Source organism: Lissotriton helveticus, chromosome 5_1 (assembly GCF_964261635.1).
Source record: "Lissotriton helveticus chromosome 5_1, aLisHel1.1, whole genome shotgun sequence".
NCBI lineage: Eukaryota > Metazoa > Chordata > Amphibia > Caudata > Salamandridae > Lissotriton > Lissotriton helveticus.
Genome location: NC_136065.1, coordinates 592,847,537 through 592,864,672, shown reverse-complemented (window position 1 = coordinate 592,864,672; position 17,136 = coordinate 592,847,537). Strand labels below are relative to the sequence as shown.

General features: G+C 44.1%; 1 protein-coding gene across 1 annotated transcript in view; it reads left to right on the top strand.

Annotated features, from left to right (window-relative positions):
- Nucleotides 1–17,136, top strand: part of LOC144754754 (heparan-alpha-glucosaminide N-acetyltransferase-like) — a 1,466,120-nt gene that overhangs the window by 20,912 nt on the left and 1,428,072 nt on the right. The window contains exon 2 of the mRNA XM_078642945.1: nt 12,614–12,708. Coding sequence (XP_078499071.1) covers nt 12,614–12,708 — 95 coding nt within the window. The remainder of the gene's footprint in view (nt 1–12,613; nt 12,709–17,136) is intronic.

Genomic DNA, 17,136 nt, shown 5'->3' with positions numbered 1-17,136 from the left:
ATGCAATCTACCCAACTTGAATCCACCCAATCCACCCCACTCCCCTCCACCCCAATCTACCCCAGTCCAATTTACCCATTCAACTCTTCCAAAATCTCTCAATCCACTCCAATCTTGACTTCACTCCAATCTATCCAACTCCACCCCAATTTACCCCACTCCACGCTTCCCCAATCTTCCCCAAACTATTTCACTCCAGTCCAGTTTCGACTCCACTCAATCAGTCCAACTCCACTCAAATCTACCACCAATCTACTCCACTACGACCCACTCTACCTCACTCCACTCCACTCTACCCCACTCCACTCTACTCTACCCCACTCTACCCCAATCTACCCCACTCCCAGAGGCTGGCTGAGCCCCACTGGCTCAGCCAGCAGCCAAATAATAAAACAATATAAACATTTTTTTTTGGTGCTGACTGATCCAGTGTGTGTGCGGATGGGCGGGTGAGGCTGGGCCATGGGAAGGGCAGCAGATTAATGTGCACTACTAACTGTGCATTTCTCAGACATGCACAGTTAGGGTTCTCCAACCCAGCTGTAATGTACAGCTGGGTTTTAGAAACAGCACAGACTCCCTGTCCTGAGCGGAGCGTCATTCAGCCCGCTCAGGCAAATCTCCACGCTGCTCTCATGCAGCATGAGAGCAGCACAGGGATTGGATGGGGAGTGTGCTGCCGTCCCAGTGTCTGCTGGGACCAAGAAGCAGAGGGGTTCAGAGACGGCAGAAGCAGCATGAGGTAAGTTTTCTTTTTCTTTTATTCCCCCCGCTTTCCCCCTGCGCGCCCACCCCACGCTCCCTTTCCACCCGCCTCACCACTCTTAGTATGCATCAGCCACCTCTGCCCACTCCTCTCCAATCTACCCTACAACATTTAATCTAGCCCAGTCAACCCCACCTCACTCCAATCTACTCCATTTCACCCCTATCTACGGCATTCCACTCAAATGTACCCCACTCTCCTCGAATCTACCCCACTCTTTTTTAATCTACCCCAGTCTACTCCAATCCACTCCAAACTAGCCCAATCCACCCCACTCCAAACTACCCCAATCCACCCCACTCCAAACTACCCCATTCCACCCCCACTCCAAAGTACCCCAGTTCAACCCACTCCATTCCAGTCTACCTGTCTCCACTCTGATCTATGCCACCTTACTCTACTCCACTCCAATTTACTGCACTCATTCCAATGTATCCCACTCCACTCCAAACTCCACTGCAATCTATCCAACTCCCCTTCACTCTAACCCACTCCACTCCAGTCTACCCCATTTCACCACAATCTACCCCAATGCAATCTACCACAATTCACCCACTCCAATCTATCACAATCTACCCCACTCCAATCTATCACAATCTATCCCACACCAATCTACCACACTTCAAACAACCCACTCTGCCTCACTCCACTCTACTCTACCACACTCCACTCAAATCTACCCCACACCCCACTTCATCCAATCTATCCCACTCAATCTTCTACACTCCACTCAAATCTACACCACTCCCATCTAACCCCATTCATCCCAATCCACCCCACTCCAAATCTACCCCACCCTACTTCAATCTACCCCACCCCGATCTACCCTACTCCAATCTACACTACTCTAATCTACCCCACTGTACCCCAATCTATCCCACTCCACAAAACACACTGACATCTACCCCTTCCCACAGTAATCTATCCCGCCCCACTCTATCCCACTGCAATCCACTCACTCCACTCCAGTCTACTCCACTGCATTCCCATCTACCCTACTCTAATGCACCTAATCTAACCTGCTCCATTCCATAATCTACCCCACTCCAATCTATACTATTCCACTCTTCCCAAAATGTAGCTCACTCCAATCTAGACTCCACTCCAATCCTACCCAACTCAACTCTACCCCATTCTACCCTATACCAATTTACCCACTACAATCAACCCAATCTACCCCACTCCACTCTACCCTAATCTACCACACTCCATTCCACTCTACCCAATCTTCCCCGTTCCACTGCACTCCAGTCTACCACATGCCACCCAAATCTAACCCATTCCACCCCGGTTCACCTCACTCCATCCCACTCCAATCAATCTAACCTACCAGACTCCACATCAACCTATCCTACTCCAGTATGCTTCATCCAATTCACCCCACTCCAGTCTACCCTAATCTACTCCAATCTACCCCACCTCACCCTAACCCAATCTACCCCAGTCCAATCTACCCCACCCCATCCTGATCTACCCCACACCACTCTATCCAACTGCGCTCCAGTCTACTCTACTCTGCCTCACTTCAAAGTACCCCCTCCTATCTATCTCACTCTAAGATACCCCATTCGAATTTGCTCCACTTCACTCCAATTCACCTTACCATAATCCAATCAATCTATCAATCATTCAATTAAAGCATTTGTCAAGCGCACAACCTACCCGTGAGGGTTTCAAGGCACTGGGGGGTGGGGGATGCTGCTACTGTTTGAAGAACCAGGTCTTGAGGAGTCTTCTGAAGGACAGCAGGTCCTGGGTCTGCCGTAGGTGGATGGGGAAGGTGTTCTAGGTCTTGGCGGCAAGGTGGGAGAACGATCTGCCACCAGATGTCGCTCTTCGGATGCGGGGGAATGTGGCCAGGGCGAGGTCGCCGGAGCGGAGCTGGTGGGAGGGGGTGTAGAAGCTGAGTCGGCTGTTGAAGTACTCTGGTTCAGTGTTGTGGAGTGCCTTGTGTGCGTGGGTGAGGAGCTTGAAGGATATCCTCTTGTTGGCGGGGAGCCAGTGCAGGTCTCTAAGGTGAGGTGTGATGTGGCTGCGGGGAGGCTTTGTTGAAGATGTGGTGTGGGCAGGGGTCTGACGGAGATCCGGAGTGGATGGTGTTCATGACCTTGGTGGTGTCGTCGTTGTTGATGTTGGTCCAGGAGAGTAGGCGGTTGGTGCGGATGGTGGTCGTGGGGGCGGGGGTTTCAGTGGTTGTCGTGGCGGTCATGTTGTTGAATCTTGCGATGGAAGAAGGTGGCCAGTGAATTGCACAGGTCTTGCGAAGGTGGGATGTCGTTGGTGTTGGAGCTGGGGTTGGAGAGTTCCTTGACTATGTTGAAGAGCTCTTTGCTGTCGTGTGCGATGTTGTCTAGGTGGTCTTTGAAGGAGGCCCTTTTGGCTAATCTGATAAGATGATGGTGTCTGCGGGTGGCGTTCTTGTGGGCTGGGTAGCTGTCCGGTGTTCGGTCCAGAGCCAGTTCTTCTCCAGCTTTCGGCAGGTTTGCTTGGAGGCCTGGAGGTCTTCAGTGAACCAGCTGGCTTTCTTGCTGGTGTGACTGTTGGAGGGTTTCTTGAACGAGGCAAGGGTGTTGGCGCAATCGTCGATCCACTGTCTGAGGTTGTGGGCGGCGGTGTCAGCGTCGGTGGGCTCGGGGGTGGGCTCTGGGCAAGGGTAGTGGTTAGCTGGTCTTCGGTGAATTTGCTCCAACAGCGGCGATGCATCTGTTGGGAGCGGTGGTGTGAGGTGGGTTTTCGGAAGGTGAAGTGAATGCAGCGATGGTCGGTCCAGTGGAGTTTGGTGGTGTGGTAGAAGGAGACGTGGGGGCTTGCGGAGAAGATGGGGTCGAGCGTGAGGCCGGCAGAGTGGGTGGGTGTTGTGACGAGTTGTCTTGAGTCCGAGGTTGGCTAGCTTGTCGATCAGGGTGGTGGAGTTGGTGTCGTTGTTGTTCTCGAGGTGGCAGTTCAGGTCCCTGAGGAGGAATTAGTCTTTGGAGGTGAGGGCGTGTGTGCTGACGAAGTTGGCGATGGAGTCACTGAACTGTGGTCGGGGTTCGAGGGGGTCTGTAGATGAGGATTCCTCTGAGGGTGGTGTTGGGGTCGGTGTGGATCTGGAAGTGCAGGTGTTCGGCGGTGCTGAGGGTGTTGTTGGTGCTGGTCGAGACTCTGAGGATGTTCCTGTGGATGATGGCGATTCCTCCTCCTACTCCGTTGGTACGGTCCCTGCGGGTGATCCTTAAGCCGTCCGGGATGGCTATGGCAATGTCGGGTGCCGAGGAGGGGTTCAGCCAGGTCTCCGTCAGGAAGGCGACGTCTGGGGAGGTTGAGTCTAGTAGGTCCCAGAGTTCAACGGCATGTTTGCGAGCGGAGCGGGTGTTGAGGAGGATGCATTTGAGGTAGTTGGGTTATTTCCTGGTCGGCGGGTTGGCGGGTCGGATGCTGGTGTAGCTGCAGTTCCGGCAGGAGAAGGGTCCTTGTGTGCGTGTCGGGGCGGCCAGGCAGCAGGTGAGTGATTGTCCTGCGTTGAGTGCGTAGAGGGTGCTGGAGTTGAAGCGGAGTCGGTTGTCGTGGCGTTCGTGGGGGTCAAGGGTCCTGGCACTGGGCGCGGTCAAGGTTAGGATGGGCGCAGACGGGCTTGCCTTTGGTGCGCCAGCGGCGCGGCCCCACAGCGGCTGCCATAAGAAGGGGAGGTAGGAAGGAGGAGCAGCTGGGAGGTGGGTGGGCAAATGGGATAGCGGGGGCGGGGCCGCAGGGGACACAGTGGCGGGAACTGGCGGGCAAAGAAGGAATGGGCAACAATGGGGAGTAATGGCACAGAAGGGAGGGGGGAGCAAAAGACCAACAGCGGATTTACAAGGAGCACAATGGAAATTACCAAAGGAAAAAAGATCAACAGTGAACGATACCAAGAGCACAGATTGCAGTAGCATAAAAAGAAACCAAACCAGGAGCAGGAGGGTGTCGAACCCCTGATGGCAACAGCGTCAGCAGGCTGGGGATCGGGCACACAGGCGGAGCTGTGCGGTGTAGGGAGCGACCTACCAAGGGTCAATGGTGGCTTTCACTGCAGCCCAGCGGTGGTCATAAGAAGGGGAGGCGGGAGTGAGGAGCAGCTGGGAGGTGGGTGGGCAAATGGGAGAGCGGAGGGCGGGCCACAGGGGACGCAGCGGCGGAAACGGGCGGGCAAAGAAGGAGTGGGTAAGAATGGGGAGTAATGCACAGAAGGGAGGGGGGAGCAAAAGACCAACAGCGCATTTACAAGGAGCACAATTTAAATTACAAAAGGAAAAAAGACCAACAGTGAACTATACCAAGAGCACAGATTGCAGTAGTATAAAAAGAAACCAAACTACAAGCAGGAGCAGGGGGGTGTCAAACCCCTGACGGCAGCAGCAGGCTGGGTCAAGGGCACACAGGCGGAGCTGTGCGTTGTGGGGAACGACCAACCAAGGGTCAAGGGTCTATCTCACTCCACTCTACCCCACTCCACTCCACTCTACCCCACTCCACTCTAACCTACTCCACTCCAATCTACTGCTCTCCACTCCTATCTACCCCTCTCCAATATACCCTACTCCAATATACCCTACTCAACCCCAGTCTACTCCACTTCACCCCAATCTACCCTACTCAACCCCAGTCTACTCCACTTCATCCTAATCTACCCCAAGTCACTATACCCCGCTCTCCCCCTCCAATGTACTCCACTCCAATGTACTCCACACTGCTCCAATCTATCACACTCTATCCCACTCCACCCCAATCTACCCAACCACATCTCAATCTACCCCACACCATTCCAGTCTACCCCACTTCCCCAATCTACCACACTCCACTCTACCCCAATCTACTGCACTCCATGCTACCCCAATCTCCCCCACTCCATTCCGTTCTACCTTACTATAATCCACCCAATCTTACCCTTCTCCACTCCACCCCACTCCACTCTACTTCAGCCTACCCTACTCCACTCTACCCCAATCTACCCCATTCCTCCCTTCCCAATCTACCCCGATATTTCCCACTCTACTTTGCCCCAATCTACCTCGCTCTACCCCAATCAGATCTACCCTGTCCCACTCTACCCCACTCCATTCTACCATGCTAAGCTACCCAACTCCCCCACTAAAATCTACACCACTCCACCTCACTCCAATGTACCCCAATGTATCCCAATCCACCCCACTCCTACCCCACTCCACTCTATGCCAATCAACCCACTGTACCCCATTTCACTCTAACCCACTCCAATCTACACCACTAACATTTAGCCATGCTTAAAAGCAGCCACACTGGTGTACACAATGGCTAAAACAGATTGCCAAAGCCAATAGCTGTCACATAGGCGAGCCCTATTGGATTTGCCAGTGATTGTTCAGCTGGCGCTGATACTCAGACTTGTTGCTTTTCAGTCAGTAGAAACTTTCTGTCCATGTTGCCCACCACAGAATTCAGTTACGAATAGCCATGGGTACGAGTTGATACCCGTGGCTTGCTCATTGATACCCCTGATGTTGCCCATACTATCCCTGGTATCGGCAGCATGAAGGCAGCAACTGGAATAGAATGAATGCAGGATGCTATGGATCCAGTTTACTTTCTTTGGTTTTCGCGACTTACCTTCAACATTGAGCTTCAGTAGCCTACCATAAGCTGTTGGGGAGCTGAGGGTGGGACAAACGGGCAACTCTGTGATGTCAGCAGTGGTCAAAGGATGCACATTATCTTTTACGCTACCTCTGAGATCGTGGAAAATCAACTTCCATGATCTCCACCTTACAGTGTCACGAGCTGGTAAGGTCCTTCACTGGGACCAAAGCTGGCTCTAGGTGCATGTGTGGCGATGAGAATCCAAGGTAACATATTGATGCAAACTCTTGACCATTGGTGAGACGGGAAGCCTAGATTTTAATCCCATTGTACAATGTGGGTCCCTGCATACTGCGCTTTGACACAAAATTATTGTAGGCGGGTACCATTATGTCATTTGTGATGGCCACACTGACGATTATAAATCCAGCTAGATAAATGAAACCCGTTAACCTCATTGGTCCAACCTCACAGTGATACATCAAGTGGCTGCTAAGCCAATTTTATTAATTGTTGTCTTTCTTGCTGTGTTTAATCTGCATAGATGGATCCCACGCTTCACCAGGTAAAAAAAGGCAATTTTTGAGTAAATATTACTGCAACTTTCTGCTTAAGTTATAAGAGCAGAAAACTTCCTTCTTTTCTTTGCTTATTCTGTTTCATCGAGCTTCCATAGCGCCCACGCTGATGCTTTTAAGCATTAAACGACTATCATTTCCCAAACACACAATTATCTGAAATAACCATTCATGGTACCATGATGAAGACACACACTTGCCCCCCTTCTGTTAGGTATGTATTGGTGTTTATATGGCAAAAACCTAGTTATGAAGCAATTGATCACTGTACAGTATGTGAGGGTTGGGAGATTATCTCATGTAAATAAATCAAGTGGGGTTAGATACAAATTCATTTTGCACACATTTTTAGGCAGAGGAAGATTGATTGATTTCACCCAGAATCAGTCTATATTGAGTCAAACGCCAATGCAGGTTCCAAAGACGGAAGCTCTAGTCTCTATGCCAGAGCTCACCCCACCACTGTTTTGTATGAGTGTGCATGCCCAAAGCTTGATGATAAAGGGAGAGACAGAGCAAGTTCACTTCTACATGTATGTGCATGTCACTTGCAATCCTTGATATTGAACATTAAGCATTTACTGGAGGCTGCTTACAAATGTACACAGAAGTCTGTTTCACAAGCACATGTCTACTTTAACATATGTGATTGTGTACCCAAATGTTAAAAAGTAGTCACACAAACATTGTTCCTTCAGTATGTAGGTATACGTGTACCTAGTCTGTGTTGTTTACAGCTCAATAGCGCATTGCTGTTTAGATGTATAAATATGTGCATGTGCTTGTTGTTGCCGGACGAGAGAAGGAAAGTGAATAATGCCTCCATCTTGAGTTGAGGAACTACTTGCAGTGGGACTTATTATATAAGATACATAGCAAATCTCAGCAGGGTGAAAACACTGGTGCATCGTACCATTTTGAAAAAGGTTCCTACAAACAAATGTGTCCCTCTGGTTAGCTAAGGTTATCCCAAATGTTCGAAACCACCAATACAAGTAAAATCCCCGGTGTGGAGCTCACTTTGAATGTTGATGGTGCCAATAGGTTACAGTCCAAAGAAACAAAAGCTGTAGGCATAAAACGTGAGCTCTGGAAATTTAGAGTCCAAATGTTCTAATGTTGCCAGCTATGGCATAGCATACCTTGGCTTGGAAATGAGGTTTAAACCTATCGTTCCATGTAAACTTCAACAACACATAACTTAAAGCTACAAACCTCTTGGTTACCAATGACATCATGGAACTGGACACTGAATTCCAGTACAAGTCTTTCTTCCAGAAACCATTGCAATCTAGAACTTTAGTCCAGTTGGTTCAATTGAAATATTCTCAAATGGATTTTGTTGTTGAATGAAAGCTCAGGACTGGAACATGGGGGCAGATGTATCAATATTGTGTTTTGCGATTCTGTATTTGTGATTTTTTGCGAATCGCAATTGCAGAATCGCAAAATGGTATGTATGTAGTATTTTGCAATTTTTTAGAGATTCCTTAAAAATTGCGAATAATTCTGAGAATATTTTGCGAGTCCTTAAATTGCGCAAATTAAGAAATCGCAAAAAACGGGAATCTGCAATGCAGGTACAGGCTGATGACATCACACCCAGGAAGAGGGAGTGATTGCCTGCACCTGCTAGCCTGAGCCACACCCAGTGGCAGTTGGAAGACTGTTTGGAGGCAGAGCAGACCTGTTTGGAGTGTAATGGAGTCTCAGAACACACAAGAGGGAATGGCTGGAGACAAAACGAAGAGAAAACACAAGTTTTCAGAAAGGAACAAGAAATTCTGATTGAAGAAATGGTGTGCAGCCATGAGTTGCTTTTTGGGAAAAAGGCATTAAAAGTTCCTGAATCAAGGAAAAGAAAAAATTGGCTGGAGATTCAGCAAAAAGTCAATGCTGTTGGAGTAACAAACCGTACCATAGAAGAACTGAAAAAAAGATGGTATGACATGCGTCAAAGATCTAAAGAGAGGGTTGCTGAAAGAATTAAGGAAGCAAACAAAACTGGTGGTGGAACTTCAACAGCAGATCAACCGACACCACACTAGGAACTTGTTGAATCCACCCTGCTGCCAGAGAGTGTGAGTGGAGTGGCTGATATAGACAGCTCTGACCCTACACCAACTGCACAAGGTAAGATGCATGCAAAGAAGTCCAGAAGAAGAGTCTAATGCATGTGTGTTTGTGTAGTGCATGTATTCAGTGTGAGGAATGTAGTAGTCCTGGGAGACAGTTAAACATATAGCAAAGAATGCATCATGGGAGTTGTAGTGCACTCATAATTGTATCAAATTTCCATCACAGAAACACATGAAAAGTTTGTAATTTTACTTTGAAGGCAGAAATATAGTATAGTGAAAGTTAGTTGTTTAACAAAAAAAAACTTTATTTGTCAGAAAATGCACATACAAACACAAACTCGTATGTCTCACTCTACATCCACAGAACAATCAAGGGAATCCAGGGATCAAAGTGAGGGCAATGATTCACCTCCCCATGTTGTATCTGATGCTGAAGGAGGATGCACTGATGAGACTGCCCCTACTCCAATTGTGCACAGAAAGCGCAGGCAGGTAGCTCCTCTGCCACCATTCGGAAGAAGATGTCAATAATGATGGGGGTACAGTAGACAGTGGCCATGACACAGTGTGCCCTCGTGACTCTCAAGAGCAACCCCAAAGTCAAAGAAGGCCACGTACATACAGGTTGGATACATGTAGGAGCAGCAGTGGTCAACTGGAAACACCTACAGTTTTTGACGGTCTAGACAGGATATGCTTCACGTGCAGCGCCTGCAACATAAGGCCCTTCGATCAATAAATAGACAGCTATTAAAATTAAACAAAAATCAAGAAAGTATGGCAGCATCAATTGACAGACTGTGTCTGACCCTCGAACGTACTGAGACTTCTCGCAACAGGGCTGCACACCATGCACATGTGAGAATGCAAGGTTATACAAAAGCCATTAACCGGCTATGTACCGTGACATGCAACTTCACCAGGCGCAGCATCAACATGCAGCATGAAATAAGTGAATGCACTCATAACATGGCAAACAGCTTGGATAAAGTGACCTCTGCAGTTGAAATGTTGCAAACTGCAAACTCTGGCGCAAGTGCTCTCATTTCTTCAGCTGACAGCGAGGACACCTCCAGCAGGAGTAGTAGGAACCCCACACCAACTTCTCACTTGACCCAGCGCAGAAGTGGAAGGCGTGCTAACACTGCACCTGATCATGAAAGCATGCAATCAGAAGAACACCCCGCGCCAATCCGCCAGTGCAAGAAGTGACAGTTTACAGTGCAATACTTTTATCATTACTGCATTGTCTAACAAGGCTTTCTTTTACATTTGTGTTACTTTACATTTACTGTAAACTAACATTTTCAGTTTGAAAACTGTACTATGGTTTGTGTGTTGTGAATAAAAACAACACTTGCAAAAATGAGAAATTCTGTAAGATTGCTTGTCTTACCTAAAAGTAATTCAGTGTAATCTCAGACCGTCTTTGACGGCCAGCCGCTGCTCCTACTCCTGCTGCAGCCCTTCTAGGTGAAGGTATGTCATCATCATCAGATGTGTCTGACTCACTCACTTCAATGTCTGTGCCTTTGCGCATAGCCATTTTATGCAGCATTGCACAGCTAGTTACAATTTTGCAACAGGTTTCAGGACTGTATTGCAAAGCTCCTCCACGTTTGTGTATGCAGCGGAAACAGCTTTTTAAAATGCCAAATGTGCGTTCAATGACCCCACGTGTTGACCGGTGTGCCCTGTTGTATCTTCTCTCACTTGCATTTGCTGGAATCAAGTATGGCGTTAGGATGAAGTCACGCACTGCATAGGCACTATCACCTTCATGGAAGAAACAAAAGAGTAACTGTATGTTCCATTGTCAAATGAATGATGGATGGATGGATGTATGCATGAGTGTGATTTACCTAGCAGGTATCCCTTTCCAAACTGTCCAGCACTCAGTCGTCTATGAATTCCACTATGTCTGAAAATGAAGGAGTCATGTGTGCTGCCTGGGTACTTTGACACTATATCATTGATGATATATTTGGCATTGCACACAATCTGGATGTTGAGGCAGTGGTAGCTTTTCCTATTTCGAAACTTTCCAACTTTGTTTCTTGTATGGCTTGTTGGGTGTTTGAGAAGTAGATGTGATGTTGAAGCCTGTTCAGCATTGCATCCAGGAAGACATGAAAAAAGGGTGAAAGGGCACTTTGTGACACCCCGCCAACCTTTGCAATGACGCTTTAAAAAGACCCTGAAGCCAAAACGTGCAGTGAGCACAATATCTGCACATGGGTTGGGATTGATTGTGTCCTGCCTGTTGGATGCTCCCAAAAAGGTTTAAATTTATCAATGAGATCCAAAATGGTGTTTGGATGAAGTCGGTATTTGTCATATATGTCCTCTTCAGTCTGCTGGAACAGCGTGATGCGTAATCTGAAAATTCTCTCCTGTCTCTGTTTCCTCTGTGCAGCAGCTTGAATACGCAGCCTCCTGGCTACCAGGTATGGTCCAGCCATTTTGAAAAAACTACTCAGTGCATTGTGGGTGCCTTTTTATATTTTTTTCTAGTTACCACCTGCATGTAGTTGGTGTTAACTGCGATTTCTTAATTTGCGATTTTCTGAAATTCGCTAATTGCGAATTTTTCATACATCTTGTTGCGATATCTTATGCTGCAATTTCTTGTTTGCGAATTTCGCTAAACTTGAAGCACGCAGAATAAGGAATCGCAAAAAAATTCTCAGAATACCAGTTCTCGCACATTAAGTAATCGCAAATATTGCGATTTCTTAATTTGCGATGCGATTTTTTTCATACATCGCATTTCCCGTGTTTTTTGTCGCAAACGCTGCTATTTTGTGATTCACAGCGTTTGCGACAAAAAAAACGCTTGATACATCTGCCCCATGGTGTCCTTCTTGGCCAGGTTCACTAACTCGCAAGGCTAACAAAGTAATATGATGTGAATTTTAGGGATCAATTTTGTGTTTGAAATGAGTTGAAAGTAATTTTTGTGAAAGTTAAATTCAGGAAATATATTTGAATGATGATGTTTCGATTCTACATACGTATTTAAAACTTGCAGTTGGAAATCATGGTAGTTATGAATATATGGAATTGATGTCAAGTTAGGTCTGTTTAGATTTTAAAATAGACCGAATTGAAATAGGAAGGTCACAAGAACTTGTTAAATTTGAAAGTCATCTGCTTATTAAAGTATCTCAAAATGCTGTACATATATCTTCTTTAAGCAAGGCCCGGAGCTGACTGAAACACATTTTACACTTTTTCTAATCAGAAAATAGGAAAAAAAGTATATATTTTTATAACATTCCTGGAGTGTGAGTAATCCTCTTTGAGTCCTCCAGATGAGGAGCCTAATGACCTCCTTGACAACAGGTGTTGCCACAGGACTTTAGGTGTTTATGTGAGGTGTATTTGAATAGTGCACGACTCACCCGGCAGAGTACCCTGGCGCTAGTGCCCATGATGATATGGAGTCATCTGGTCAACAAACCCAAAAACACAAATGTATCTGTTCAGAAGCTACGCTTCCAGAGGCCTCCATGGTGTAGCTGTATAGCATTGACCCCCAGGTAACCTGGGCAGCGCCATTTTCTGACATCTCTCCTGAACGGTGGGTAGTATATTAATCCCTCTCACCTTCTCCTTAGGGAATGAGCTGAAGCTTGACCAGGCTCTTCTCACCGTGCAAAACCACCTGCCAGACAACATCAGCCTCTACTATGTTTCCGACTACTGCTACCAGGTAAGTCTAACTTTGGGCATGATAGACCGGTGTGTGGACTCCTTCCTTATTTTGTCTGAGTGATGTGTATTTTGGTGCAGTCATACCGCGCTCAATACATTCAAATACCTCAGGAGCAGGGTTTATTTGGGGAGGGGGGGGGGAGGTGGTGGAGACTCCCTCTTCTGAGTATTTCTCCTCGGAATAAGGGATAACATGAGGAATAAAGGTTATGCTCACCAGACATCAAAGAGCTTGCCTCTGTTTTGAGCCTTTTTCCACACTCCCATTTCAATAGTCTTATCCAGATTCCCAGGGGACTCTGAATGAGCTCGAATGTACTTTTGAATTTCACAATATCAACTCAAAACCTTCTTCATCTGCATTTATTTTCATCCTTTGCATCAGTGTACATCTTTCACCCCTTTCCTCTCAAACACCCAATCTCTGACCTATGTCTTCATACATGTACATTTTCTGGCTTCTCATTATGTCTCCTGCTGCTTATATATACAAAATTCTTCAGTGTTTTTGTAATCCCCGCTCCTCAGCATGTTATTTCCTACCTCATGTCAAATGCAGGAATTGCACTAATAATTTAAATTTATATTATAATTTTAAAATAGTATAAAAACAAATGTATATATACATATACCATTAACATAAAATATTTTTTAAAACCGTACTAATTAAATAAAAATATTAAACAACTTAAAAATCTTGACGTTTAGAAAAAAATATTTCTCACAGTGAAAAAATTATTAATTAAAAATCGTATAATTTTAAATAAACAAAAACATAATATAAATTATAGCAGCATTAAATAAATTATAAAATGTAAAATGTAATGCATATACTATTCCCACTACAATTTATACCAAACTAGGCAAGCTATTAAAATAAATATATAAATAATTACTACTCCCACGTCGTACAACGGAAAAATAATAAAACTGGTTCAAATGTACAAATCTCCCTCCAATAAATTCAACAGTAGTAAAAGCGTTGGATTGCAGCTAGCTGATATTTACTATATCCATTCCAACCAGTACAACAGTAGGAAAACGGTTGTAGTGCAAAGGGATAAATCTACTATTCCCACTCCAATCACTACAACAGTAGGGGTAGTGTTAGATTGCGGAGGGGTAAAATGTACTCTTCCCACTCCAGTCAGTACAACAGTAGGGAAAGTGTTGAATAGCGGATTGGCAACATTTTCTATTCTCACTCCAGTCAGTACAACATTAAAAACAAACAAAATATCTTCATCAAATTAATCTTATATAAAAACCAAGCAAAGAAAAAATATATAAATATGTTGAAAAATAAAATAAAAATATATTTAATGTAATTTGTTTTTAAAACAAAAACATATTATAATTTAAACACATATCACAAATACCTACAAATATTATTATAAATAAAATACAAAAATAATTTTCATACATATAAATATTTGTTATTTAGGGACGGTTTATTAAAAAAATATTAATTATTACATACATTTGGTTTAGTTACTTCCCACCCTATAACACCACAAAACTCAGTCTGCACCTAAAAATGATTTACTCTATTATTATACATATTTATCAACTAGCTAATTTTCATTAATTAAATATTATTTAATTATAATTAATGTACTTCCCACGATATACCCCCACAAAACACACAACACACTCATAAGATTTAATTTTTGTTTTTACACAATTAACATAGGTAATTATTAATAATTAATACTAATTATAAAAAATTATGAATTGATTAAAATTAATTTACTTTCCACCTAATACCCCTACAAAACACCCAACCCAAACCTAAAATGTAAAAAAACAAATGTATTTGCACAATTAACATAATTAATTATCAATGAAACAAATATGATTATTAAAAAGCCAAATTATAAATCATTAAAATTATTTAACTTCCCAGCCTTTACCCCTATAATCCCCACAACACACACCTAAAATTAAACTTAAAAAAAATACATTACACAATTAAAATTAACATAAATTAATTTACTCCCCACCCTTTACCCCTATAAACCCAAAATCCGCACAATAAAAAAATCAATAAATAATTGACATACTTCATTGTTAATTAATTAATATGAATTATCAACTAATTATTGATTAATTAAAAATAAATTACTTCCCACCCTTAGCTTCAATAAACCCCACGACCCACATCTAAAAAAATGTTTTAGTACAAAATAAACACAATTACTTATCAATTAATTCATTAATATTAGTTGACAACTAATTAATATTTTATCAAAAATAAATTACTTCCCATTCTTTACCCCTATAACCCTGCAATCTGCACCTAAAACAAATTACACAATTGACATCATTAATTAGCAATTAATTATTACTATCAATTAACGACTAGTAAATAATTAAAAATTAATTACTTCTGACCCTCTACCCTTATAAATGGCCACAAACCACACATAACATTCACCAAAAACAAATTAAAAGCACAATTAACACAATTAAATATCAATTAAATAAATATTATTAAATACAAAATAATCATTAATTTATTATAATTAAATTACTTCCACCCTATTCCCCCATAAATCCACAACCCGCTACAGAATTAAAAAACACAAAATTGAATTACATAGAATTTAATAACTACTAAGAATTTAACACATATATTAAAAAAGAATAAACAATACTTATACAAAACAATTACATCACATACGTTTAAAATATATACTGAAATACATAACACTAATAAAAAAACGATATTTTAAACAACTATATTTATGCAAAAAATATTAATGACCTATATTTAAAAAATCGATATTACTTACCTTAAAATTGATATTCTTGACATCGATATTCTTGCTGACGATATTTCCATGTCACAATATTTTAGACTCAATATTGTCTAAATACCTTGTGTGAGAGGAGTAGAGAGGAGCAAAGTGGTGTATAGTGTAGTGGTGTAGGGTGGAGGGTGGATGGGCGAACGGTGGAATAGCATAGAAAGGCATACAGTGCGGTGGCAATGAGTGTCATAGGCATAGAGGGAGTTGCTTAGAGTGTTGTGGAGTGGCATAGAGTGGAGTAGATTGGGGTAGAGTTGAGGGGCGTAGAGTGGAATGGCATAGAGTGGAGTAGAGTGTTGTAGAGTGGATTGGCATAGAGCGGAGTAGAGTACCGTTGAGTGGAGTGGCATAGAGTGGAGTAGAGTGTTGTAGAGTGTTGTAGAGTGAAGTAGATTGGCATGGAGGGTTGTAGATTGGATTTTCGTACAGTGGAGTGTCTTGGAGTACAGCGCTGTTGAGTGTAATAGAGTGGAGGGTCACAGAGTGTCATGAAATGGATTAGAGTAGCTTAGAGATTAGTACAGTAGCGTAGAATGGAGTAGAGTAGGATGATCTAGAATGGAGTAGAGTTGGGTGACGTAGGAATGGAGCAGAGTGGCGTAGAGTTGAGTGGTGCACAGTGAAGTGGCGCAGAGTGGAGTGCAAAGAGTGTTGTGCAAAGAGTGTCGTAGAGTGGAGTGTCGTGGAATGGTGTGGTGATAAGTGTCATCAATTGAAGTAAAGTGTCGTAGAGTGGAGTAGAGTAAAGTGGAGTGGGGTAGAGTAGAGTGGCTTAGAGTATTGTAATGTGTCGCAGAGTGGAGGGGCATAGAGTAGAGTGGAATAAAGTGTTGTAGAATGGAGACTTGTGGCATGGAGTGGAGTAGATTGTCGTAGAGTGGAGTAGACTACGGTAGAGTGGAGTATCATAGAGTGTTGTAGCGTGGAGTGCCATAGAATGTAGGGGCATAGAGTAGAGTAAAGTGTTGAAGAGTAGAGGCTTGTAGAGTGTTGTGGAGTAGACTGTGGTAGAGTGGAGCAGAGTGCCAAAGAGTGGTGTATCATGGAGTGGGGTAAAGTGAAACAGCGTAGAGTAGAATGGAGTAAGGTTTTGTAGGAGTGGAGACTCGTAGAGTGTCGTGGAGTACATTGTCATTGAGTGGAGTAGAGTGGAGTGTGGAATAATGGAGTTGCTTAGAGTGTTGTAGAGTGGAGGGGTGAAGAGTAGAAAGGCATAGAGTGGAGGGTCATGGAGTGGAGGAGCTTAGAATAGAGGGGTGTAGAGTAGAGTGGAGTAAAGTGTTGTATAGTGGAGGGGCATAGATAAGCGTAGAGTTGCAGAGACTGGAGTAGATTAGAGTAGAGTGGAGTGAACTACCCTAGAGAAGGGTCTCATAGAGTGGAGTGTCGTAGATTATAGTGAAGTACAGTGTAGTGGCATAGTGTAGAATTGAGTAGAGTGGAGTAGAATGGCATAGAGTGGACTGGAGGGTCGTAGAGTGGAGGATCATAGTGTGGAGGTCATAGAGTGGAGGAAAGTGTCATAGAGTTGAGGGGAGTAGAGTGTCATAGAATGGAATAAAGTGTTGTGGAGGGGCGTTGAGTGGAGGGCCATATAGTGGCGTAGTGTGGAC